Below are 26,217 nucleotides of genomic sequence, written 5' to 3'. Positions count from 1 at the left end.
TTTACGAGCCTCAGAAGTCACAGGACACTACTTCTGCGATACTCTATCTGTGCAAATAGCTCCAAGTCCACTCAAATTCAAAGGCAAGAATATAAATCCCACTACTCATTAGGACTGCCAGAGAATTTCGGGGCTGTGTCTTACGACTCCTATATCTCTTGTAGCATTTCTGGAAGGTGTCTCTTCTTAAGTATGTATTCCAGAAGTGTTTTCAGTGTATATCTTTGTATAGCAGACCTTCTGAGGTCTTATGTGATGAGAATTATTACACATCACATTTTGGATGGATATAAATTCCATGTGGATTCAATGTTCTTTTCTTTTAGCACATTAAACGCATTATTCCATTCTCCTTGAAATCAGGTTTCTCAAAATCAATGATAGGTACAATCTAATTCTTGTTCCTTTGTAGGTGCTCTGCTCTTTGTCACTGGAAGCTTTTAGAATTCTGACTTTGTCTTTGATATTATCTGTCACTTATGGGTCCAAGGATGGGTTTTCCTTCCTACTTATACACAGAAGTCTTTAAGTCCTTTCAGACTAAGGTCTTCCATTACTTTCTGAGAAATTGATCTTAATTATTTCTTCAAATATTTTTTCCTCCCTCTTTTTCTCTATAGAATTCTAAGATTCCTATTTCTCTGGATAGAAACTTTTCTAAATCTAACTTGCATGCCTCTTCTGTATGTTCTATGTGTTCTCTTTATCATTTAATGTTGCATCTCAGAGTTTTTTCAGCATCATTTTCCAACTCATGAGTTTATCAGCTGTACAACTTCAACCATCATCTAGTCTACTATATTCTTTATTTTTACATTTTTCATACCTAATATTTCTACTTGGTTCTATATTGTTATGCTTTCTTGTTTTTGCATAACATTGCTAATAGCTTTCTAATCTCCTGAAATGTATTTGTCACATTCATATTTAATTCTTGGTCAATCTTTTCCAGTAACTCTACAGGAGATGGTATATGTTATTCACTAATTTGTCTTTCTCTGAGAGTAACTACTATTCAGGTGAGTAATTTGGCAGTAAATTGTTTTTTTTTGGGGGGGGGGAACCAGTCACTGTCTAATAATATATATGGTTATGGGACCTCACTGTATCTAACCTGGTGAAATGGAGGGGCGAGTAAGCCTCAGCGCAAAGAGCCCCAGGGACCTCAGAACTACTATTGTTTACTCCAATCTGCCAGGCATTCCACAGACATTTCCTCTGGTCAGGGTTTCACATTTGAACTCTTAGGGAGAAACAACACTGGGCACAGAGTCTTCCTAGGTTGAAACCTACCAATCTGGGACTTTGGAAGGGGTGAGAAAAAGAGGTAGTTATCCCCTAAGGGCAGTTAGTCAGGCCATACTCATTTATATTCATGCCATCAGAGTCCCAGCAGATCTTTTGAATAATCATGGAGCTCTGGGCCACTGCTACTCATTTCTGTGGTGAAAGAACACAGAAAGACAATCTCAAGGCAACACCAGTGAGAAATAACAATAGAATTTAAGAGCCTTCCAATCTATTTTCTCACTGCTTCCTCATGCAGTCCTACTCCTAGGCTATAGCTACCACGCCAACACAAGGCTCCCCTCTCCCGTAAACACAGACAGATTCATAAGACCCTTCATCTCCCCACAACTTCCCTAATTTCTCTACTTTCTTTAGAGCTGATCTTGAGTGAAGGAGTCAACAGCTGGGACCAGTTTCACAGAAAATGGAAACCAGCCTAGAAACTATTATCTATATCAATGGTGTAGAACTTTTGTTCAATTTCAACCACTCATAATCCAGTTCAGAAATGAGATGCAAGCAGATAAATGAACAGTTAAAATTTATTAATACAATATTGTATTACCATAAAATTTACCCTGGGGCATCTAATTTAAAGAGTAATGATAAGTACTTCCTAATTCTTTCATGGACACCTAACAAACCTACCTTCATACCTTTGAAAACACATTTATTTTTTCTAACTTTTCATCAACCATGGATTTATAAAGCATTGTGTATAAATTTTGGGGTAAATTAAAAAAAACCTCAATAGTTCTGCTCATCAATATTTCTGACTTCTAGGTGTCTTTAGGCACCACAACTCCCCAGTCCTCTACTGCAGATCAAAGGCCATGGCAAGCACTCTCAAACACATACGTACTACTATCAGTCTCAAGCTGATGTGAAACTGTATTAGAAATAGACAAATTAAGGGCACCTGGGTGGTGCAGTGGTTGAGCATCTGCCTTTGGCTGAGGGCATGATCCCGGGGTCCTGGGATCGAGTCCCGCACCGGGCTCCTCGCAGGGAGCCTGCTTCTCCCTCTGCCTATGTCTCTGCCTCTCTCTCTCTGTGTCTCTCATGAATAAATAAAATCTTAAAAAAGAAAAAAAGAAATAGAAAAGTTAGTAGATACGATGTTTTTTCAACAGCAGGCAAGAAATGAAAGGATCTAACCTAGAACCTTACACATCCTCCCCATGTGAGGTTAGAAAGGAAGAGATAGAATCGATGGACAGCTGATAAAACATGGTAAACAAATGAATTTGGTTGTTCCCTAAAATAAAAGTATCAAAAAAGCTAATTCAACCTTAAATTTCACTGAAGAATACAATATTTAGTACTGAGGAGGTAATGTTTTTGCTCTATTCTATACTGGTAAGATGTTATCAATAATAATTTTCAGTTCTCAACACCATCCCACATGCTCTGGAAATCAAAATCTTTTCAATATTTTTGCTTATACAATGACTGGGGAAAATTGTATCTTTTAAACTTAAACTATAGTAAGTTTCTGGAAACTCTATTTTCAGGATTTTGACTCTTTCTCAGTTATGTGTTATAACTATTTTTTCCTAGTCTATCACTTGCATTTAGCCTTTATTTAACTCTTCTATATAACTTGTAAAAAATGTGTATGTTGTCAACATTTGTTGGTTTTTCTTGACATGCTCTTTTCTGTTCTTTCTGAGACAGTCTTTTCCAGCATAGATAATACAAACATTAAACCCATATATTCTTCACTTTTTCACATTCTGACCTTTGGTTTGAAAGGAGGGATCCAGCTTTATTTTCTCCTGTTTGAAAATCTATTGTACCAATACCCTTTAATAAATAAACGTTCTTCCCTCTGAACTGAATTGTGACTTTTTAAGCTCCATTATTACTTGTAACAGCTGGATTTTATTCCTTTTGGTTGCCTCCTCTTGGGCCAATACTATACTGCTTTGATTAGAGAAGGTTTGTGGTAATTTTTAACATTTAGGTTTCCTCACTCTTGTTCTTTCCTCAGTTTTCTAGCCTGTATTCATTTAAAGAGGATTTTCTCTAGGTACAAATAAGATGGAATTAGGTACAAATTATAAGATGTATGTATTATATTACAACTAAAAAAATGTAGTTAATAAATAGGAAGAGTCTTAATTCCATACAATAAATAAAAAGCACCACCACAGGGACAAATACAACTGACATGTCTGGCAGACACTAGGCCTCACATCTGAGGTTAATAACAAGACACATTACAGTGGAGGAAACTGAGGCACAGGTAGGAAATGGAAGAGAGTGTTAGGCCAAGAATCTGTCTAATGGTAAAAACAAAAAGTGAAAAGATCTACTAAGGGAGGCACAGGGACCAAATAAGATGGAGTTCACTAATATTTTATTTGTACGATCCTGCCCACACAAAGAAATAAATTGGTCATTCTACAACTAGTCATAGCCAACCTTCCACCTAGCCAAGAATAATGGTTAAGCTCAAGTGGGGCAATAGTTATGTACTTAACTGTAATAGTTATAGTCTAAGGCTTGCTCTTTTGATTTTCAGAGATTATGAATCTATCCACAAATAGCCATAGAGAACATAAATATTCTGCGCTTTTGCCAGCATAGAAGAACCCCAAATAGTCTATTCCCTAATTCATATCCCAAACAAATTTATTTATTGAGAGAATATATATGTGTATATATAGTGTCCTTTGGTGACTATCAGAAGTATAAATGTGGCTATCATTCTTTCTACTCTGAAACCCACCAGTGAACCAAGAGAAACAAACTTTCATAAAAAATATGAAACAATTCTAAACCACAGATCAGAAAGTATTCTATCAAATATAATACTTTGAGACAAGGTAATAATGAATATCATGAGCCAAAATATACCTCTACATATCCAAGCAATGTTGAATTTTCCTGCAAGTAACAGGAAAGGTCTTAAAACTTTTTATTTGAAACAAATATAAAAAGAGGATGTAGACAAATTATAGGAGAGATAGCAAATATTCATCTGAGGGTACATTTCAATATGGAGGAAGAGCAAGGGACATGGGGATAAAGAAGAGATTATGCCATGTTCATTTTCTCTGATTTCTAAATCAGAGAACCTGTAAGGGAAGATGCTGTGATGACCAGGATTAGTTAAAAAGAAAGAACAAATCATCAAATCATCAAAAAGATGACCAAGATACACTGAGAGACACAGTGCGTTCTGTCCTGGGCGATCTATTCTCCCAAGAGAGGGAACACCAATGCTTAGAAGATAAATGGTTCTAGGTCAGAGTACAAGAAGTCCCTGTGAGAAAGCATCCTGAGACAAGAAAAGTGAACTGAACCTTCCAGATGCCCCAGAACACAGTCTTCCCCATACTACTACCACTACAGATAATATCAATAATTAACTGGACTCTTACCATTTTCTAGTCACATATTCTAGGAGTTTTACAAATATTAACTCTTTTAATCTTAAAAATAATCTCAATGGGTAAGTACTCATTATCTCCATTTTACAGATGAGGTAAATGAGGGTCAGGGAGGTTAAGTAAATTTCCTATAGTTATATACCTAGGAAATATAAGACCCAGATTTTAAGCCTAAGCAATCTAGTGTAATGCTCAGCATTTTAACTACTACACTGTATTGTCTCTTCTACTTTAATGTTATTTAGCAAACCCATAAAGCACGCAGAATTTATTTATACAGGAAATATTTACATACCTTGTACTGTAAGTTCTGCTTGAGCTTCAATTGTCTCATTCCCATTATCAGCTATACAAAAATAAGTTCCTGCATCATCCTCAGTAACATCACTGATCTCCAGACTACCACCTGCCAGCAACACCAATTTTTCAGAGCTGCATAAAAAAAATATTGACACATTTTAGAAATAGGAAAATAATACCCAAGAAACTCTCCACATAAAACAGAGAAAACACTTAAGAAGCATTATTATCTATATGGCTACAGAGAGATTAACACTAACATAAAATTAGCAGAATTTATATAGAATTCCAATAAAAAATATATTTTAAAAATCTTTTTAAAATTTATTGTCTAGTAAAATGTCTACAACTAAAAAAATAAAATTAAAAAATAAATTTAAAAAATTAGCAGAATTTAATTTAGTCCAATTTGCTTTGCTCATATTTTACATGCACAAATATCACAAACACAAACCAAAATGTTACAATGAATTATCTCTAACACTTACTAGTATTTTTTTTTTGAGAGAGAGAGAGAAAATTTTTGCATGAGTTTGAGGTGAGGAGGCACAGGGGAGACGGAGAGAATCTAAAATAGGTTTCACACCTAATACAGAGCCCAATGCAGGGCTCGATCTTACAATCCTGAGATCATGACCTGAGCTGAAATCATGAGTCAGATGTTCAACCCACTGAGCCACCCAGGCACTCCTCTCTCTAACACTTCTAATTATTCTCAAAGATACGCTACTATTATGACCTATTCCACTTCCCACAATCCATCTTTGCCTCTCAACTCTGCCCAGTTTCTCTGCAAATTATGCAATTTTGAAGTCTGGACTCAATCTGAGAGTCACTCCAACTACAGCTATGCCACACTGAGAGGACTACTGGAGAGGGTAAAATGTCAGATCAGAAACAGAGTCATGGGGTCACAGTGCCTACAGAAAGTTTCCTATGGTGGCTTGGGTAGGAAAGGGAGGAGAAGAGACAGGGAAGGGAGGGAACACAGTTGCCAGAGAGCAGCAACCTGGGTGTGGTTGCCAGGCAAGAACCCACTGTCATTCCATTATCAACAAGGACGCTGACCACTACAATCCAAATCTACAGAGTGATTTAAATCTTTTAAAGAGAATATTTAAAGAAAAAGTGATCCTATAATAGAAGAAAAAAATCACAAATCAGTATTTTCATTAAGTTCTTATAAAGTGAACAAGTTTAGTTGATTTGGAGTTTGTAGAGTTATATTTTTATTTTGAGATTCTATGTCTAAACTGGTTTTCATAGATTATTCTCTCTAATCTTACTATTGTCATGTTTCCTATCTGTATCTATACTCAACAACAACAACAACAAAATATGCGGCTTTTCATATAGAATCCCTGATAGGGAAAAAATAGAACAACTATTCAGTCTGTGCACATTTATAATTCTCATCCTAAGTAGAGCTATTCTGGCTTAAATTTCAATACACCATGAGCCTGGGTAATTAGTCTTCCTCAATCTCATAAACAAGATTAAGTTTCTGGACAAAGAAAGAGGAAAACCAGAATCAGATTTGGTGGCTTCTCTATGAAACGCCCTGCAAGGTCATGACTCAACTTTATCAAATGGCCTTCTAATTTGAAACATCTCTATTATGATCTCAAATCCCAATTTAATGTGATGAGATAGAGAAGCAATACAACATATCATGCATAGAGCAAGAACTACTAGGACAAAACGGAGAGAGAAAACAGGGTTTCTATGCCACATGAAATAAGAAAAATTTACAAAAATTAAAATCTATTCACCCTTAGATTAAATTACTACTGATCTTCAGGATGGAAAACATTGCTCACAAGTGGAATACACACACACACACACACACACACACACACACACACACAGGATACCCAGCTGAGGAGAACATAATTTGAAATATTAGTTGGTATGGTACTTTTAAACTGAAATATAGTAATTTCTAGCTAATAATTATACTAAGAAATACTCCTGATACTTGCTTTGCCTCATATTTGCCATAAATTAGTGTCAGTGCAAGAGTCAATCTTGCTTAATGAAATTGATTTTACTTCTTTTGAAGCCTGGGAAGAAGACTGTCTGTTAGCTTGGCAGATTCGTTTAACTCTTTGGCATGATTATGTGATAGATCATAGTAAGACGGCAATCAACTCTAAAATTCAAAGATACAAACAAAAGGAACAGTATGTGAAAAGTAAGCATGGTCATCAGACCCAAGTTAGGTTGAGTGTTGCTGGACAAAGGGAGTGTGTGCACCTGAGTGTGGTCAGTCTTAGGAGAGCCTAGTGTGCTAAGGAGACCATTTGTTTTATCAATGGAAAGGCCTTAAGGAAATAAATCACATGATTAAGTGGAAGACAAGAAGAATGTGAAAAAAGATGAGAAGCAGAAAGCCTGGTTGTGAAATTACTATGATGGTTCAGAACTGAAGAAAGAAAGATGAACTCCGGTGGTAACAATAAAATAAAGAGAAGGCAAAAAGTATTGACCACTCTTAAAAACAATGGATGATGAAGGTAAAGACAAGGGATTTAGCCACTCATTTACTGGTGTACCTCTATGTGTCAGGTAGCAGCTGGGGATGCAGCAAAAACACAACCAGTGTTCCCATGCAAGTCATTGGAAAAGACACACATGAAAGATAATAATTCCACAAAACAGTATACCAGAAGAACCTACCAGGAAATTAGAAATAAAAAAATTTTTCTGACCAAAGTAACCTTTGAACTGAGATCTGAAGAATGAGAATTCTTCTAATTCTAACTAATAATGAGAAGGATAAAAAGATTTCAGAAAGAAAGACAAGCATATTCAAAAGAACAGTGGCAGAAAAGACCACATTGTATTTCAGGATCTGATAATAACCAGAGTGGCCAAGTTTAAGAGAGAAAAAAGAGAAAGATGAGGATGGAGCCACACAAGGTTTTGAAAGTCATTTTCATAATCCGAGTCCTTAACCTAAAAACAAAGAAATCATACAGTATTTTTCTCTTATTACCTTTAGCATTACACTCTCTAGATCCATCCATGTCATTGCAAAAGGCAAGATTTCATTGTTTCTATGAATGAATAATATTCCATTATGTATGCATGTGTGTGTGTGTATACACTCACTGTAGTTTTGATTTGCATTTCTCTAATAATGAATGATTGTCAAGGAAATATAATTGATTTTTATGTTTATCTTATATCATGTGACCTTGCTAAACTTCTTAGTCCTAAGAGGCTTTTTTTTGGCGGATTCCTTGGGATTTTGTTTGTAGCCAAACATATCATCTCAAATAGACTATTTTATTTTTTCCTTTTTAATCTGTGTGCTTTTTCTTTTCCTTGTCTTATTGAACTGGCGAGAACTTCTAGCATGGACAGTGAACTTCCTTAACTAGTTTTTGATCTTAAGGGGAAAGTATTGTCCTTCACCATTAAATATGTTAGCTTGTAAGTTTTCTGTATATGTTTCTAAGTTATTTTTCTGAAGGTTTCTTTAAAAATAATGAAAGGGTGTTCAATTTTGTTAAATACTTTTTCTCTATTAATTTGATCATGTAGGTCTTTTCTTTGTTAGTATGATAGATTATATTGATTTTGGAATACTGAATTAGCCTTGCATCCCTGAAATAAACCCTACTTGGTTATGGTATAAAAATACACATACATACACATTATATAAAAATATACACACATATTTGAATTTATATACACACACATGAATTCTATTTGCTAGTATTTTGTTAAGGATTTTTATATTTATATTCATGGAGAATATTCACCTGTTGGCCTGTAGTTTTCTTTTTTGTACTATGTCTGGTTTTGGTATCAGTGTGATACTAGCTTCAATTCCTTCTCTTCTATTTTCTGGAGAGATTGTGTAGAACTGATGCCAACTGGCTTTTTTAAACACTGGAATTCTCCAGTGAAACTATCTGGGCCTGGAGACTTCTTTTCTGGGAGCTTTAAAATTACAAAGTCAATCTCCTTAACAGACACTTATTCAAGCTATTTCATATTGGGTTAGATGTGGTAAGTCGTGTTTTGGAGCAAGTAGTTTATATATATAAGTTATCAAATATACATCTGTATAGTTGCTTATAGAGTGCCTTTATTATCTTTTTGATGCCTGTAGGATCTGTAGTAGCATCCTCTACTTCAGTCCGAATACTGACCATTGTGTCTTCTTTTTTTCTAGTTCACGGATTCTTTCTTCTGTCCCATCTAGTCTACTGCTAAGCCCATCCACTGAAGCTTTTTTTTTTCTTTTTTTATTGTCTAAGTTCAAATTTTTCTACTTGATTCTTTAAATCTGCTATTTGTTTCAGGAGACTTTTTTTTTTTTTAAGATTTTCTTTATTTATGCATGAGAGACAGAGAGACAGAGAGACAGAGGCAGAGACACAGGCAGAGGGAGAAGCAGGCTCCATGCAGGGAGCCCAACATGGGACTCAATCCCAGGGCCTCCAGGATCCCACCCTGGGCTGAAAGCGGCGCTAAACCACTGAGCCACTGGGGCTGCCCTGAGGAGACTTTTCTATGTCTCTGCTGAGATAGTCTATTTTTTTCATTTGTTTCAAGTGCATTTCAAGTGAAGAATTTTTATGGTGACTGCTTTAAAATATATCAGATATTCTAAAACATGCCATCTCATTGTTGACATTTATTGTATCTTTCATTTGAGATCTTCTTGGTTCTTGGTATGGTGAGTGATTTTTAACTGAAATCTGGATCTCACTAAACCTTTCATATTAGCTGGCTTCTTTTTTAAAATTTTTTTAAATTTAAATTTTATTTTTATTTATTTTTATTTTTATTTTTTTATTAGCTGGTTTCTGCTGACTTGCTCTAGAGGAAGGAGGAGGTACCACTCATTACTGTCAAATGGAGGTGGAAGTCCAGGTTCCCTACTCAGTCTTCACTTTAATACCTGAGGGGAGGTGCTGATTCCTCATTATTCCTTAACAGGGTTGGGAATTCTGACTCCCCACTAGGCCTCCACTAATACTGCCCTCTGGCTGGTGCAGTTGGAATACTTCGCTGCCATTCTCCACATGGTGTCCACTGACACCATGGAGGGGGGGCCTCAGTACTACACGATGATGAAAGTTCTAACTCTCCACAAGTCCACCTTTAATATCACCCCTGTGGGGGAGGGAAGAAATGTTTCTTATTTACTGCCATGTGGTTTCTACTAACATGGCAAAGGAGAGGGTCTTGATACTGCCTGGTTGAGATCAAAGTTTTGCCTATTTAGCCTCTGATACCATATAGGCTGGGGTATCTCATTACTACCTGGTGAGGGTGGAAGGAAGTCTAGCCTTCCCACCTGGCTTTTGCTCACATGGGTGAAGGTGGGGCCACAGTTTCTTCTGTAGTGTTTGGTTAAAGTAGGAGTAATTAGAGTCTAACACTTTTTGTCTTGCTATGCTTCCCCTTTCCTGGTCCTACGGCTAGAGAGAGCACACATTTGTTAAGAACTCTAACTCTTCTGAATGTGCCTGTTTGCATTTCCAGGTTGCCAGCTTCTTCAGCTCAAGTTTGGATATATGAGGCAAAAACAAATTCCAAGAAACTCATCATCATGTTCTTCCTTGGGTCACAAGGCCTCTAGCCAGTCAGTCTTCTTCTCTCTACCTTTTAGAGTCCATGTCTAGCATGGAGCCCAACGCAGGGTTTGAAGTCACAACCCTGAGATCAAGCACTGAGCTGGGATCAAGAGTTGGATATTTAAACTGACGGAGCACCCCCAGAGTCCTCTTAGGTTTGTTTTACATATAAAGCCTGGGGTTTTTAGTAGTGGGAAGAATAGGGAAAAAAACATCTATTCCATCTTCCCAGAAATGATACTCCTGCACTTGTTTTTAGAATAATCTAATCTTTCTACTATTGTCAATTATAATACATTAAGCATTTCTATAACTATAACCTGTTCCTTTGCAGATGGGCTCTGATCTATCATTCCATCAAAATAGAACATTTCTTGGTTACCAAATAACATTGTGCTGTCAGCTGCTCTGCACTTTAGCATTGTATTTTCTGGATTCTCTCCATTTAAAATAAAACTACTCTACGAATGGGATACATTTCTATTACCTCTCCTTCAATAGCTATGTTTGGTTTGGATCTGAACAAATGTGATGGGAAGATCAGGTAAATATATCAATTCTTAAGACCGTTACAGAAATCATGGTAATGTTTATTTATTTATGGTCAAAAAATCTATTCATTTATTTATTTAGTTTCAAGTTTTTATTTAAATTACATTTAGTTAACATATAGTGTAATATTAGTTTCAGGAGTAGAAATGAGTGATTCATTCCTTACACAGAATAGCCAGTGCTCATTACAATTCTAGCCCAACCCCCACCTACCTTCCCTCCAGCACCCCTCAGTTTGTTCTCTATAGTTAAGGTTCCTTGTTATGGTTTGCTTCCCTCTCTCTTTTTCTCCCCCCACAACCATGCTCATTTGTTTTGTTCTTTAATTACACATATGAATGAAATCATATGGTATATCTTTCTCTGACTTTTCTCACTTAGCATAATACTCTCTAGCTCCATCCACATCATTGCAAATGGCAAGGTTTCACTCTTTTTAATGGCTGAGTAATATTATTCCATGGTGTGTGTGTGTATCTTGTATTTGTCAGTTGACAGACATTTGAGCTCCTCCCAAAATTTGGTATTGTTGATAATGCTGCTATAAACATCAGGGTGCATGTGTCCCTTTGAATCAGTATTTTTGTATCCTTTGGATAAATACCTAGTAGTGCAACTGCTGGATAATAGAGCAGTTCTATTTTTAACTTTTTGAGGAACCTCCATACTGTTTTCCAGAGTGGATGCACCAGTTTGCATTCCCACCAATAGTCTAAGAAGGTTGGTTCCCCTTTCTCCACATCCTCATTTCCTGTGTTGTTAATTTTAGTCCTTCTGACAGGTGTGAGGTGATATCTCATTGTAGTTTTGATTTGTATTTCCCTGATGATGAATGATGTTGAGCATCTATTCATATGTCTGTTAGCCATCTGGATGTCTTCTTTGGAAAAATGTCCCTTCAAGTCTTCTGCCTATTTCTTAACTGGATTGTTTTTGAGGTGCTGAGTTTTATAAGTTCTTTATAGACTTTAGATACTAACCCTTTATCAGATAAGTCATTTGCAAATATCTTCTCCCATTCAAAAGGTTGTCTTAGTTTTGTTGACTGTTTCCTTTATTGGGCAAAAGCTTTTTATCTTGATGAAGTCCCAATAGTTCATTTTTCCTTCTGTTTCCATTGCCTTTGAAGACGAGTCTAGTAAGAAGTTGCTAGGGCCAAGGTCAAAGAGGTTGCCGACTGTGTTCTCTAGGATTTTGATGGTTTCCTGTCCCATATTTTGGTCTTTCATGCATTTTGAATTTATTTTTGTGTATGATAAAAGGAAGTGAACCAGTTTCATTCTCTTGCATGTTGCTGTCCAATTTTCCCAGCACCATTTGTTGAAGAGTCTGTCTTTTTCCCATTGGATATTATTTTCTGCTTGTTGAAGAGTATTAGTTGACCACGTAGTTGTGGGCCCATCCCTGGATTTTCTATTCTGTTCCATTGATCTATGTCCGTTTTTGTGCAAGTACCATACTATCTTGGTGTCTATAGCTTTGTAATATATAGCTTGAAATCTGGAATTGTGATGCCTCCAACTTTGCTTTTCTTTTTTAGGGTTGCTTTGGCTATTTGGGGTCTTCTGTGGTTCCATACAAATTTTAGGATTGTTTGTTCTAGCTCTGTGAGAAATGCTGGTGGCATTTTGGTTAAGAACTGCATTAAATGTATACATTACTTTGGGTAGTATAGACATTTTAATATCTGCTCTTCCAATCCATGAGCATAGAATGTTTTTCCACTTCTTTATGTCCTCTTCAATTTCTTTTGTCAGTGTTCTATATCAGAGTACAAATATTTTACCTCTTTGGTTGGGGTTTATTACTAGGTATCTTATGGGTTTTGGTGCAATTGTAAATGGGATCGATTCAGGACTGCACTTTCTGCCACTTCTTTATGGCATACAGAAATGCAATAGGTTTCTGTATGTTGATTTTGTATCCTGAGACTTTACTGAATTCAGGTATCAGTTCTAGCAGTTTTTTGGGGGAGTCTTTTGGGTTTCTACATGAAATATCATGTCATCTGCAAATAGTGACAGTCTGACTTCTTCCTTCCTTGGCTGTCTTTTGTTTTTTTTTGTTGTTGTTGTCTGATTGCTGAGACCTGGGCTTCCAGTACTAGGTTAAATGACAATGGTTAGAGTGGACATCCCTGTCTTTTTCCTGGCCTTAGAGGAAAAGTTTTCAGTTTTTCCCCATTGAGGATGGTATTAGCTGTGGGTCTTTTGTATATGGTCCTTATGATCTTAAGGTATATTTCCTCTATTCCTACATAATTGAGGGTTTTTATGAAAAGTGGATGTCGTACTTCATTAAATGCTTTTTCTGCACTTATTGAGAGCATCATATGGTTCTTATCCTTTATTTTACTGATGTGGTATATCACAGTGATTGACTTGCAAATACTGAAACACGCTTGTAGCCTAGAAATAAACCTCACTTGATCATGGTGAATGATTCTTTCAATGTACTGTTGGATTTGATTTGCAAGTATCTCATTGAGAATTTTTGCATCTATGTTCATCAGGGATATTGCCTTGTAATTAACTTCTTTAGTGAGGTCTTCATCTGGTTTATGAAATCAAGGTAATGCTGACCTTGTAGAATGAGTTTGGAAGTTTCCTTCCATTTCTATTTTTTTGGAACAGTTTAAGAATAGGTAGTAATTCTTTAAATGTTTGGTAGAATTTCCCTGGGAAGCCATCTAGCCCTGGACTCTTGTTTGTTGAGAGATTTCTGATTACTGATTCAATTTTTTGCTGGTTATCAGTCTGTTCAAGTTTTCTGCTTCTTTCTGTTTTAGTGCTGGTAGTTCCTATGTTTCTAGGAATTTATCCATTTCTTCCTGATTGCCCAATTCGTTGGCATATAATTTTTCATAATACACTCTTGTAATTGTATTTCTGTGGTGTTAGTTGTGATCTCTCCTCTCTCATTTGTGATTGTATTTAGGTCCTTGGTAAGTCTGGCTAGGGGTTTGTTAATTTTATTAATTCTTTCAAAGAACCAGCTCCTAGTTTCATCAATCTGTTCTACTGGGGTTTGTGTGTGTGTGTGTGTGTGTGTGTGTGTTTTTATATCCTTTATTTTTCTCTAATCTTAATAATTTCCCTTCTTCTGCGGGCTTTAGGCTTCATTTGTATTCTTTTTCTAGCTCCTTTATGTGTAAGGTTAGATTACATAATTGAATTTTTTTTTTTTTTTTTTTTTTTTTGCTTCTTGAGGAGGCCTGTATTGCTACATACCTCCCTCTTAAGACTGATTTGCTGCATCCCCAAAGTTGTGGACTTTTGTGTTTTCATTATCTTTTGTTTCCATATATTTTAAAAATTTCTTCTTTAATTTCCTGTTTGGCCCATTCATTTTTTAGTAGGATGTTCTTCAACCTCCATGTATTTGTGGTCTTTCTAAATTTTTTCTTGTGGTTGACTTAGCGTTTCATAGGGCTGTGGTTGGGAAATAAGCACGGTATGATCTCAATCATTTTGTACTTGCTGAGGGCTGATTTTGTGACCCAGTTTGTGATCTATTCTGGAGAATGTCCCATGTACACTTGAAAAGAATGTGTAATCTGCTGCTTTAGGATGGAATGTTCTGAACATATCTGTTAAATCCATCTGGTCCAGTGTGTCATTCAAAGCCACTATTTCCTTGTTTTTCTGCTTAGATTATCTATCTGTTGATGTAAGTAAGGTGTTAAAGTCCTCTACTATTATTGTATTATTATCAATAAATTCCTTTATGTTTGTTATTCATATTTGGGTGCTCCTAAGTTGGGGGCATAAATATTTATAATTGTTAGGTCTTGTTGGATAGATCTTTTTATTATGATATAGTACCTTTAGTCCATTTACATTCAGAGTGATTATATGAATTTAGTTCCATTTTATTACTTGTTTTGTCATTTTTGAAGATTTTCTTTTTCTTTCTAGTTTTTGTCACTTTTAGTCTTTCTTTCCCACTCAAAGAATCCCCTTTAATATTTCTTGGAGGACTAGCTAGTGTTCACAAACTCCTTTAGTTTTTGTCTGGGAAACTATCTCTCCTGTTCTGAATGACAGCCTTGCTGGATAGAGTATTCTTATCTACATATTTTTCCCATTCAGTATGTTGAATATATCACTGCCTTCTGGCCTGCCAAGTTTCTGTGGTTAGATCTGCTGCTAACCCTATTTGTCTTTCCTTCTAAGTTAGGGATTTCTTTGTCTTGCTGCTCTTAGGAATTTTTTTCTTTATATTTTGCAAATTTAACTACAATATATCTTGGTGTTGGCCTGCTTTTGTTGGCTTTTCTGGGCGTTCTCTGTGCCTCTTGGATTTGGATATCTGTTTCTGTTTCCTTCCCCAGGTTAGGTAAGCTTTCAGCTATAAATCCTCTATCCCTTTTTCCCTCTCTTCTTCCTGTGTGACACCTATGATATGAATGTTATTATGCTTTATGGAGTCACTACATTCCCTAAGTCTGCATTTGTGATCCAATATTTTTCTTCCTTCTTTTTTTAAGCTTGTTTTTCATAATTTAATCTTCTATACCACTTATTCATTCCTCTGCTTCTTCCATCCTTATGGTCACTACATGCAGTTGGTTTTGCAACTTGGTTATAGCATTTTTTAATTTCGGCTTGACTAGTTTTTAGGCCTTTTGTCTCTGTGGTAAGGGACTCCCTGGTGTCCTCTATGCTTTTCTCAAGCCCAGCTAGTATCCTTATGATTTTTGCTTTAAATTCTGAATCAGGCATATTGCCTGTATCTGTTTTGATTAGATCCCTGGCCATGACCTTTTCTTGTTCTTTCTTTGGGGATAAATTCCTCCATCTTGGCATTATGTCTAGGTGTCTCTCTTCTGTGTGTTAGGAAAGCCTGTTCTATTTCCTGCTCCTGAGAATAATGGTTTTATAAAGAAGATGTCTAGGGTCTGCGTTTCAGGAAGTGTCTCTGGTATATGCTGTATACACTCTGATGCTGTGTTTTGGCTGCTCTTTCCCTCAGGTCAGTCCTCTGCAGAGTTTCTCCTTGCCTGCAGCAGAGAGTGTTCAGACCTCGGCCAGAGTGTGGTGGGTTTTAATGAGGTGTGCTCTGGTCTGTCTGCTTGTTAAAAGAGATCTGATGCTATTTCCACTAGACTTGAAGCTTTGCAGAACTCTATCAGCAGTAGACTTGGTACATGCCGGGGGTTTATGCTGATCTTCTGGGGGAGAGGCCCACTACTCTGGTTCTTAGGCAAACTTACCTGAGAAAAGCAGCACTTGCAGAGTGCAGGGGGTGGAACTTGGTGTAAGTGGCTTAGGCTGCCATTGTTGGCACTGTGCTGCTTATTGAAGTTAGTCTGTGCTGAGGAGTAGGGGAGAAAAATGGCACCAAACCCCTGCCTTGTCCATGGAGAGGGGAGTTTGCACTCATTGCTGTCTGGAAAGCCCTCCCAGAAGAGTGAACAATCTCCCCTCGTGTGTCCCAGGTGTCCCTTACCTGTCTGTGTCTGGGCCATCTTCCCACCCAGCAGCTCAGTGCACCTGTGTTCTATCCCAGGCAGGCTGGCTATGTTTTAAAGCTCTAAACTTTTGGGATGTGGCATGGTATGCCCCCCCTCACTGGTCCATTAGGGAAGGGTCTTGCTGTACTGGGACTGATTCAGGTTTGTCCCAGAAGGGCAGTTGCACAAAAAGTGCAGGGGTGTGGAATTTGGAATAAAGCACAACAAAGAACCAGTGTCCAAGTTGGCCACCCTCTGTACCTATGCTGAGAAGCAGAGGAGGTAATGGTGCCTGCTGGCTCTTCTGTCCCCAGAGAGGCAATGCCAATTCCAATTCTCCCAGATATGTTCCAAGAAGGCGGAACTGTCTCTTTCAGTGCATCCCAGGGGATCCTCAGATTGCACTCTCTGCCCCTGATTATCTGCCTCCTCCACAGGAGCACTGCAGTGCCCTCAGGGCTCCATACCACTCATGCCGCAGACCTCTAAAACTCCAATCTTTGAGCCTCACTGGTTGTAAAAATTCACAAAAATCAGCTGCTCTAGCTTTCCCATTTTGGGAAAGTATTTTCCTTGTGTGACCTCCTGCATGTCTCTCTCTCTCTCTTCCCCCCTTCCCCCTCCATGATCAGGGCTCCCTGCCCTCTGCAGCATCTGTGATCCGTTTCTTCCCTAAATCACATCTCCATACCTCCTATTTTCCATGTTGTGGCCTCTTTCCCTCTCATTGTGTAGTTTGCTCTGTCAGTCCTCAGATAATTTCTTGGGCATTTAATTTTGATTTGGTAATGATCTGGTGTTTATCTCGCTGTATTCGAGGGAAGAGGCAAGCCTAGGGTCCTCTTACTACTCTGCCATCTTAGCTCCTCCCAGTTAAGGTTTTAAAATATTCATTTTCAAAGAGGCCTTAAGATTAGTAATAGAGAAGGATGTCTATTAGTTTAAGATTTTTACCAGAGCCAGCCTAGCACTATCTAGACTCCTAGCCACGTTTCTCCTAATTTCAAAATTTCGGGCAGCCCGGGTGGCTCAGTGGTTTAGTGCAGCCTTCAGCTCAGGGTGTGATCCTGGAGACCCAGGATCAAGTCCTGCATCAGGCTCCCTGCATGGGGTCTGCTTATCCCTCTGCCTGTGTCTCTGCCTCTCTCTCTCTTTCTCTGTCTCTCATGAATAAATAAAATCTTTAAAAAATTTTTTCAAAATTTCTTTCTAACCTGGAGTTTAAATGATTTATTACCTAAGGCCCATTTACATATCTCATAAAGCACTGTAGAATCAGACATTTTGAGTAATTACCTATATCTAACCTGAAGTACTCTGACTTTCCTATACTACAGACATCTGACCAAAAAATATTGGTCACCACTCTCCCCACCCCCATTACATGCCACTCGCTATGCTAGGGTCTGGAAAGACCGATGTGAACACCATCAGCACTGTCCACCTCTTACATGGTTGTAAGAGGATGGACACACTGAGACAGTAGTATATAACAAAACACTGTTTCTCAGACTTTTCTACCACATAACCCAAGTATTCAGAAGCCTAGAGAACTCAAGGTAGAAAACAATCTATTCAGTCTTAAGTCTTCTGATTTATCCTTCAAATTCAGAGAGATATATTACTAGCCATGATATACCCACATTTGGTTTATTTTTTTAATATTTTATTTATTTATTCATGAGAGACACACAGTGAGAGAGGCAGAGACACAGGCAGAGGGAAAAGCAGGCCCCCTGCGGAGAGCCCAATGCAGGACTCGATCCCGGGACTCCAGGATCACGCCCTGAGCCAAAGGCAGACACTCAACCACTGAGCCACCTGGGCATCCCCCCACATTTGGTTTAATTCAAAAACATTTCCCCTAAAAATATCTTTGAATAAAATCCAACATAATTTTATGCAACATAAAAGGAAGGTATGTAACATTTCTACCATGATTTGTATAACTCAACCCACATCTAGACCTCAGAATGAGAATCACCTTACTAAGAGAACAACTATCCAACACACTATATAAGACAGCAATCCTACCTCTACCTCTCTTAGCACCCTGGCATACTTTGTCTTAATTTTCTTCCTAGCACTTATCATAAACTGAAATTTTACATGTTTAAATAATTACTTCCTGACTCTTCCCCACTAGAATAGCTGATTCATAACAGCAAAACTCTATTTGTTTCACTACTCTGTTCCCAATGACCAGAATAGTGCCTAATATAATTGGCATTCAATAAACATTTGTTGAATAATTATTGAATAAGCGAACAAGAATCACAGCAATCCTCATTTTTATTTTTATATAAGAAACCAAATTCCTTTATCATCAATTATCTTCAAAATGTCCCTTCTATGGTGATAAAATAAAAAATCTTTTAAAATAACCTCTTTCAGCTTTCCTTTTTTTTTTTTTTTTTTTTTTTTTAAGATTTCTTTATCTCTGGGGCACCTGGGTGTCTCAGTTGGTTAAGCGACCTACTCTTGGTTTCGGCTCAGGTCATGATTTCAGAGTCCTAGGATCAATCCCCAGGTCAGGCTCCAGGATCAGTGCAGAGTCTGCTTATCCCTCTCCCTCCTCCTGTGGCTCCTTCTCCCCACCTGCGTTCTCTCTCAAATAAATAAATAAAATTTTAAAAATTTAAAGATGTATTTATTTTAGAGAGTATATGCATGTCGAGCAGAGGGATGGATGGGTAGAGGGAGGGAGAGAGAAAAAAAAATCTAAGCAGACTGCCCACTGAGTATGGAGCCCAACTCAGGGCTTGATCTCACAACTCCGAAATCATGACCTGAGCCAAAATGAAGATGGACACTTGACTGACAGTCACCCAGGCACCCTAGCTTTCCTACTCCTGATAAAGATTTTGTTCTATCATGTAGCCAATTAAAACTTCTACTCTAAGAGCTCAAATTTTTATCCCCTTTTTAAACTTTCTCTATGTTTCAGTTAGCATAAGTTTTAAATATCCCCTTGAAGTCTTATAAATTTTTTGCATGATACTCAACTGGAGAAAGGAAGTATAATATAGGTAGAAGTAGTTGGTGATTGGATGGGTGCTGACAAAGAAAGAGGTGATATCGAAAATGATACCATCAGTTTTGCTAATGAACACCTTATACTGCATTCTATCATCCTCATCTTTCACTGATGGTTGTTCACCAAGCTGATGAGACAGATACCTCTCTCCCAGGTCTTGGTTACTGCAGGACATAAAAGACTGTCAACTTACTTTGCATTACTCAGTTGGGAATCTTTAGACCTGCCTGGTCGAAATCAATAGCCACTAGCCACAGGTGTCCTCTGACAATTGAAATGTGGCTAGAATGACTGAAGAACTGAACTCTGAATTTTATTTAATTCCTATTTAAATGTAAAAGCTGAAGCAACACTAACCACAACTTTATTGTTTTGGTAGACCTACATTTCACTTTAACTGGTGCATCATATAAATTATTATCATACTTAGTAGTGCACGTGTACATCTCAGTTTTTTTTTAAATCTAGCTACCAAAATTACATACGTTAAATTACCTATGTGGCTTGTGTTGTATCTCTATTGGATAGCACTGCAACAGTGGTCTTCAACTGGGGACCATTTTGTGCCCCAGGAGACATCCAGCAACATCCAGAAACATTTTTGGTTGTCACAACTAGTGCTATTGGCATCTAGTGAGTAGAGGCCAAGGATGATACTAAACATTCTATACAACACACAAGATAACTTTGTTTTGAAAAAAAAATATCTAAATACCACTGTCACCACTACCTCAGTTCTTTTATCACATTACAACAGAGAAATAAGGAAATAATGAGGGATGACAGGATAGCTGATGTTAAGAGAAAAGGTTTTTGTGGAGGATGGAGAATTTGTGATCATAAAAGAAGGCTGGTATGATTCTAAAAGGCAAAAACAGAAGGATGGAATATATTCTTTTCTATTGTTAAAATAAAGGAAAAGACTACTATCAACAAAATGCATGTGAAAATGAATGAGAAGCCTTAGGCCAGTAAGGACCAGAAACTCCTGCAACAATTTAGGGAAGGAGGTCTTGAGGCCTTAAGCTGAGGATACTACAACTCAGAAAGAGCTTAATATTTTGAAAGCAATTTTTTCTTTAAACATCCTAATCATAGATAGCATATAAACTCTTTCAAGAATGATAAATGAGCATTATAATGGATTTAAACAAAAATAAAGTAGATAACCATTTTTTTTTCATTATTAATCAGTAGTCTCAAATTAGATTAGACCAAGTCTCAAGCTAAGGTTCAAAGAGGCTTTTAGGCAGACAACATTACCTTTCTGTGTCAAGAGCCTCCTCATTTTTCATCCATCTAATGGTTGGAGTAGGAAGTCCTGAAGCAACACAGGGCATCACCACACTCTGACCAATGACTCTGACTAAGGAAGAAGGTTGTTTCAAAAATACCAAGTTTGAAGTGAACTCAGGATCTAAAAAATAAAAGACAATGATTAAGAAAGCATTTTACTACATTAATGATGAGGAATGGCAATTTCCTGTTCAGTCTGTGTGGGCTTTTTTTATTAGTTTTTTAAACTAGATTCAATGCCCAAAGTGGGGGCTTAAACTCATAACCCCAAGATCAAGAGGTGCATGCTTTACCAAAACTGAGCCAGCCAGGTGCCCTATGTGGCTCTGCAAAACAAAATATTTAACTAAAAATGATTTAGCTAAACTTAATTATATTTCCATTTAAATTAGGAAAAATATTTCAGGGCACCTGGGTGGCTCAGTAGGTTAAACATCCAACTTTTTTTTTTAAGATTTTATTTATTTATACATGAGAGACACAGAGAGAGATGCAGAGACACAGGCAGAAGGAGAAGCAGGCTCCCCATAGGGAGCCTGATGTGGGACTTGATCCCGGGACTGTGGGATGATGCCCTGAGCCAAAGGCAGACTATCAACTGCTGAGCCACCCAGGTGTCCCATAAAGGTCCAACTCTTGACTTCTCTTCAGGTCATGATCTCAGGGTTGTGAGATCAAACCCCACTTTGGACATGGAGATATTCTCTGTCTCCATCTCCCTCTGCCCCTCCCCCACTAAAATAAATAAATCTTAAAAAAATAAAATTATCAAACATTTCTTAAGTCACTTGAATGTGCATTGTGCAAGGCTCTCTGGGAGCCTTAAAGATATAGAAGGTATATAGCTCCTAACTTCAAAGTGCTTATTGGTCAACTGAAGGATATTTGACACAAGTCCCCTTCACATTAAGACTAAATAAAGTAAATGTTTCATGAGTGGTACAAAGAGAGAAAAGACTGAGCAAGCCCAGAACCTTACCAGCATCCTCTCCATTCACAGAGATATTGTAAGACGTTTCCTTTACATCTCCCTACATCTGTGTGTTACTTCTGAAAATCTTTCTGAATTTCATCTCTTTAATTTATTTACTTAGTCTGTCAATCCCTTGATTTTTACAATGGTACAACTATTAGGCTACCACTCTGTGTATGTTCACTTTATATAGCTGCCCTCTTACAGACATCTGAAAAGGCCACACTATTGGGTAGAAGACATGGTTCTCTACTTGATGGAGAGGTATTTCCAATGTTAAGTTTTGAGGAAAAAGATCATTCTCAGGTAAAGAGACAGACTTTTGTCCCCATACTCTCAGGAAAAGATGTTCTACAGCCATGGTAACAACCACTAGGGCTGGCTTTAAACTTGTGCAACTAATCGATGACAGTTCTGTAGCCATGGTAACAAGTAAACACTGTCTAATGGATCAGTGACAGCTCGCTTCAGTGAACATGCCTTTGAAAGCCAGCCAATGAGTGACAGCCTCAGGCTTTAAAAGTCAGCCATTCAGCGGTGGAATCACTTGCTTCTGTAGCTGACATTAACCTGTTCTCACCTCTGTAACCAACCATAAAATATGCCTCTATGGCTGACATCAACCCACTCTTGCCTCTTAACAAACACACCAAAAATAACGTCTTCCCCAAAATTCCATACGAGATCAGTAGTTTTCATTATTCAAGAAGACTACATGCTTAACAACTATGGTTTTTCTCTTATATAAGTAAATAAAACATTCAATACTTTGTTTTTGTTTCAGATATTGAGTGGTGTGGTTCAACCTTTGACACTGAAAATCTCGTTTCCTTGGATCTGATTTTGAGGATTTGCTTGAATGGTACCCCAGGCACAGAGCAAAGACAGGATCTCTGCCATGTAAAGCAAGTCAGAAAGCAGGCTGGAAGATGCTACAAAGTGGCAATAGTTCTTTTTTTCCCCATCTGTATTTAGATAGATTTAAAAAAAAAAGATTTATTTATTTATTCATTAGAGACACAGACTGAGAGAGAGAGGCAGAGACACAGGCAGAGGGAGAAGCAGACTCCTTGCAGGGAGCCCGATGCGGGATTCGATCGATCCTCGATCCCAGGATCATGACCTGAGCCGAAGGCAGGCACCCAACTGCTGAGCTACCCGGGCTGCCCTGGATTTAGTTAGATTTAATTGTATTTTGAAAGAAACAAATAAACTTGAACAAATATTTACTGCCTTCTATGTGCCAGTTACCATTCTTGGCAGCAGACAAAATTCCCTACCCTTGTTAACCTTATATACTACTAGGGGAGAAAGATAAGAAATAAAAGACATTGTATGTCAGACAGTGGATATGTTCTGAAGTAAAATTAAGGAGAAAGAGGAAAGCACCACAGTGGATATGGAAGATTGTTGTTTTAAACAGCAGTCAAGGAAGGCTTAACTAATAAAGTGATATTTGAGCAGAGAAATAAGATGGTTGTGTCAGCCGTATATATGAGGGAAGAGGATCCCAGGCAGAGCAAATGGTCCTGAAGTAGAAAGACTCTAAAGCAAAAGAATGTCTGGAGTGTTCTGGAAACATAAGGTGGCTACAATCACAGAGAGAGAGAGAGAAGAGTACCAGATGGAAGGAGAGAGATTAAAAAAAAAAAAAGGAAGGAGAGAGATGAGGAGGATGGTGGCATTAAGATGATACAAAGCCTACAGGCCAAGGACTTTAACCCTTACTCTGAGATGAGAAACCATTAGGTTTTGAGCAGAGATGTAACATGATCTAATATATATTTTATTTTGTAATCTAATATACATTTAAAAAAATAACTGTGGCTGCTGAGCTGAAAATACACAGGGACAGTAATGATAAGAGCATGGATGATGATGACAAAGAAAGAAAATGCATTAAAAAAATCAGTCCAAAGCCCACCAAGAACACCCTCAAGCGCTGCTGCTCAACAGCCTTTGCAAGCCAATCAATACACTAAAAATTAGCCTCTGGGGAATAGTTGTATGTAAAAAATCTGCCCAATGTAAGCATGGCCCAATTATATTCATAAACTCAGGTTTGAAGGAAGAAATGTGGAATCAGGCACCCAACAGTGGGAATCAGGCACCCAGCAGTGGGAATAGAAGCCGAAAGGCCAGGAGACAGCAAGAGGCTAGCAGGACTCTGATGAGCAACACAACGAGAGGAAGTTATGAGTAAGCAGAAGTTACACAGCTGAGAAAAGACACACAAAGCAGACCAGGAGAGCCAGCATGGACAGAGAGAGAACCCACAGAGCGAAGAGGGGGGTGAGTTTACACTAAAATGGGGGAATGTTATAAAGATCCAAGAACTCTTGCTCACCAGTGTCTCCAGAGCTGATGTATTAGTTACCACTCTGCCCATCCCTTATATGAACTAGCCTGAGTCTCGGATTCTGACAAGAGATCTAACTATGTGACATATCCTATTATAGGGAAGGACCAGATACAGGCTTGACTAAAGACCTAGACCTCGTGCTTTGCTGGCCAAGAAGAATGCCACTGATGTTAAATACACTTTATCACTTCATAAATGTCTACTAATGTGTTCACTAAAGAGTGAATTTTCTTGGCACATTTTCTTTTCTCCGCCTATAAGAAACTGAGACTCCTTATGCTGACATTAATTTGTCATACTACGTATTTAAGTCTTTATTAAAAAAGAAAATTCTGGGCAGCCCCGGTGGCGCAGCGATTTAGTGCCGCCTGCAGCCCAGGGCACGATCCTGGAGACCCGGGATCGAGTCCCACGTCGGGCTCCCTGCATGGAGCCTGCTTCTCCCTCTGCCTCTCTCTCTCTCTCTCTCTCTCTCTCTATGAATAAATAAATAAAATCTTTAAAAAATATATAAAAGAAAATAAAAAAGAAAATTCTAACAGAACAATTTTTATCCATTAATAAACATAAAGCTGTAAATCCTGATAAATAAATACCTGGAAGAAGAACTTTTAATTCAGCTTCATCGCTATACTTCGGTGGCCCACCACTTTCAACTACGCAGCGATAAAGTCCCCCATCTCCTTCAGTAGCATTGTTGATAACCAGTGTTCCACTTGGAAGTTTGATAATTCTATCATCCAGAAGAAGAGGCTGTCTGTTCTGTTCCCACCTCACAAACGGGACCAAATCTACATTAACTTCACAATTCAGAATTGCACTGTTCCCAGCATAAACTGAAGAAGGTTCTGGTTGGCTGGCAAATCTTGGGAGACCTGGACAATAAAGGAAAAGAAGAAATAAAATGTAGTTAAATGTTACTTTAAAGATGTAGCCATGGGAGCCAGGAGTAAGTCAGCCCGTGTGGCCATATGTATGGTGGAACCAGGGTCAAGAAGAAGGTCCATGGGGTCAGGAAATTGGCAACAGCAAGGATACAGGTCAGATAGGTAAACGTACTAGGGATAACCGGAGTCACGTTCCTCGCAGTTGGAGAAGCAAAGTACAAATACAGAAAAGCAGAAGGGTAGATAGAGTAAATCCCATGGTACGGACAGAACTGAGACATCAGTATAAACTTACAGTTTTATATAATTATGCAAATATAGTAACACACATATATAAATATAAATGTATATGTATGAAGTATATATACATTTCATATATAGTCATTACATTACGTACACATGTATTTATACATAGAGATGTATAAATCTCCTAGCTCTGTCTAAAAAGTCCAAAATCAATGCCACTTGAGTAACAATGAGTACATATGGTGACATCATCTTGATTTCCAAATACCATTTTCCACTATGAGGAACCAAGGCTCCTTGAAGAACAGCCTGATTCCACCACTAGAGTAAGGAAAGTACAAGATAAACGTGGAATGTCCTGTGATGACAGGAAGTAAGGAAGTATCCAAAGAACAATATGGACATATCAAAAGGACTTCTCTCAGACTGAAGGGAGTTTCCGCTGGGCAAATCTAGGATAATGATAATGCAGAAAAGAATAATGAATAAACTCATTGGTGAAAGTTGGATAAGGAATAGGATATTTATAGAGTCTCAAATTAGTTCTTCCCAAAATGCTTACTACTTATTAATAAAAGTACAAAATATTTAACTTTACAGTGGGAAACACAGCAATAGACTATTATCAACAAAGTAATAAAAGTTAACCTCACCAGTACCAAAACAAAACATCAATCCCTTCCTGATATGATGCACTTACAAAGGACACAGCAGTTAATTACTGTGAGATTCCTCCCCAAAATGCAAAACCTGAATCTATTCAGAGGGGGAAAATCAGAAAACCCAAAATGAGACAAGGATAAACTGAAGGATGATTTGAGGCC

At 37.8% G+C, this 26,217-nt stretch overlaps 1 protein-coding gene across 6 annotated transcripts in view; it reads right to left on the bottom strand.

The window, feature by feature from the left end:
- NEO1 (neogenin 1) overlaps positions 1–26,217 on the bottom strand; it is a 235,935-nt gene that overhangs the window by 136,592 nt on the left and 73,126 nt on the right. For all 6 annotated transcript variants that reach the window (XM_025472233.3, XM_025472235.3, XM_025472234.3 and 3 more), the window contains exons 3-5: positions 24,857–25,135; positions 20,893–21,046; positions 4,984–5,120 (exon numbers count right to left, since the gene is read on the bottom strand). In XM_025472233.3, coding sequence (XP_025328018.1) covers positions 4,984–5,120; positions 20,893–21,046; positions 24,857–25,135 — 570 coding nt within the window. The remainder of the gene's footprint in view (positions 1–4,983; positions 5,121–20,892; positions 21,047–24,856; positions 25,136–26,217) is intronic.

Source organism: Canis lupus, chromosome 30, assembly GCF_003254725.2.
Source record: "Canis lupus dingo isolate Sandy chromosome 30, ASM325472v2, whole genome shotgun sequence".
Lineage (NCBI taxonomy): Eukaryota > Metazoa > Chordata > Mammalia > Carnivora > Canidae > Canis > Canis lupus.
Note: the sequence above shows the minus strand (reverse complement) of the source record. Positions and strands in the feature narration are given on the sequence as shown.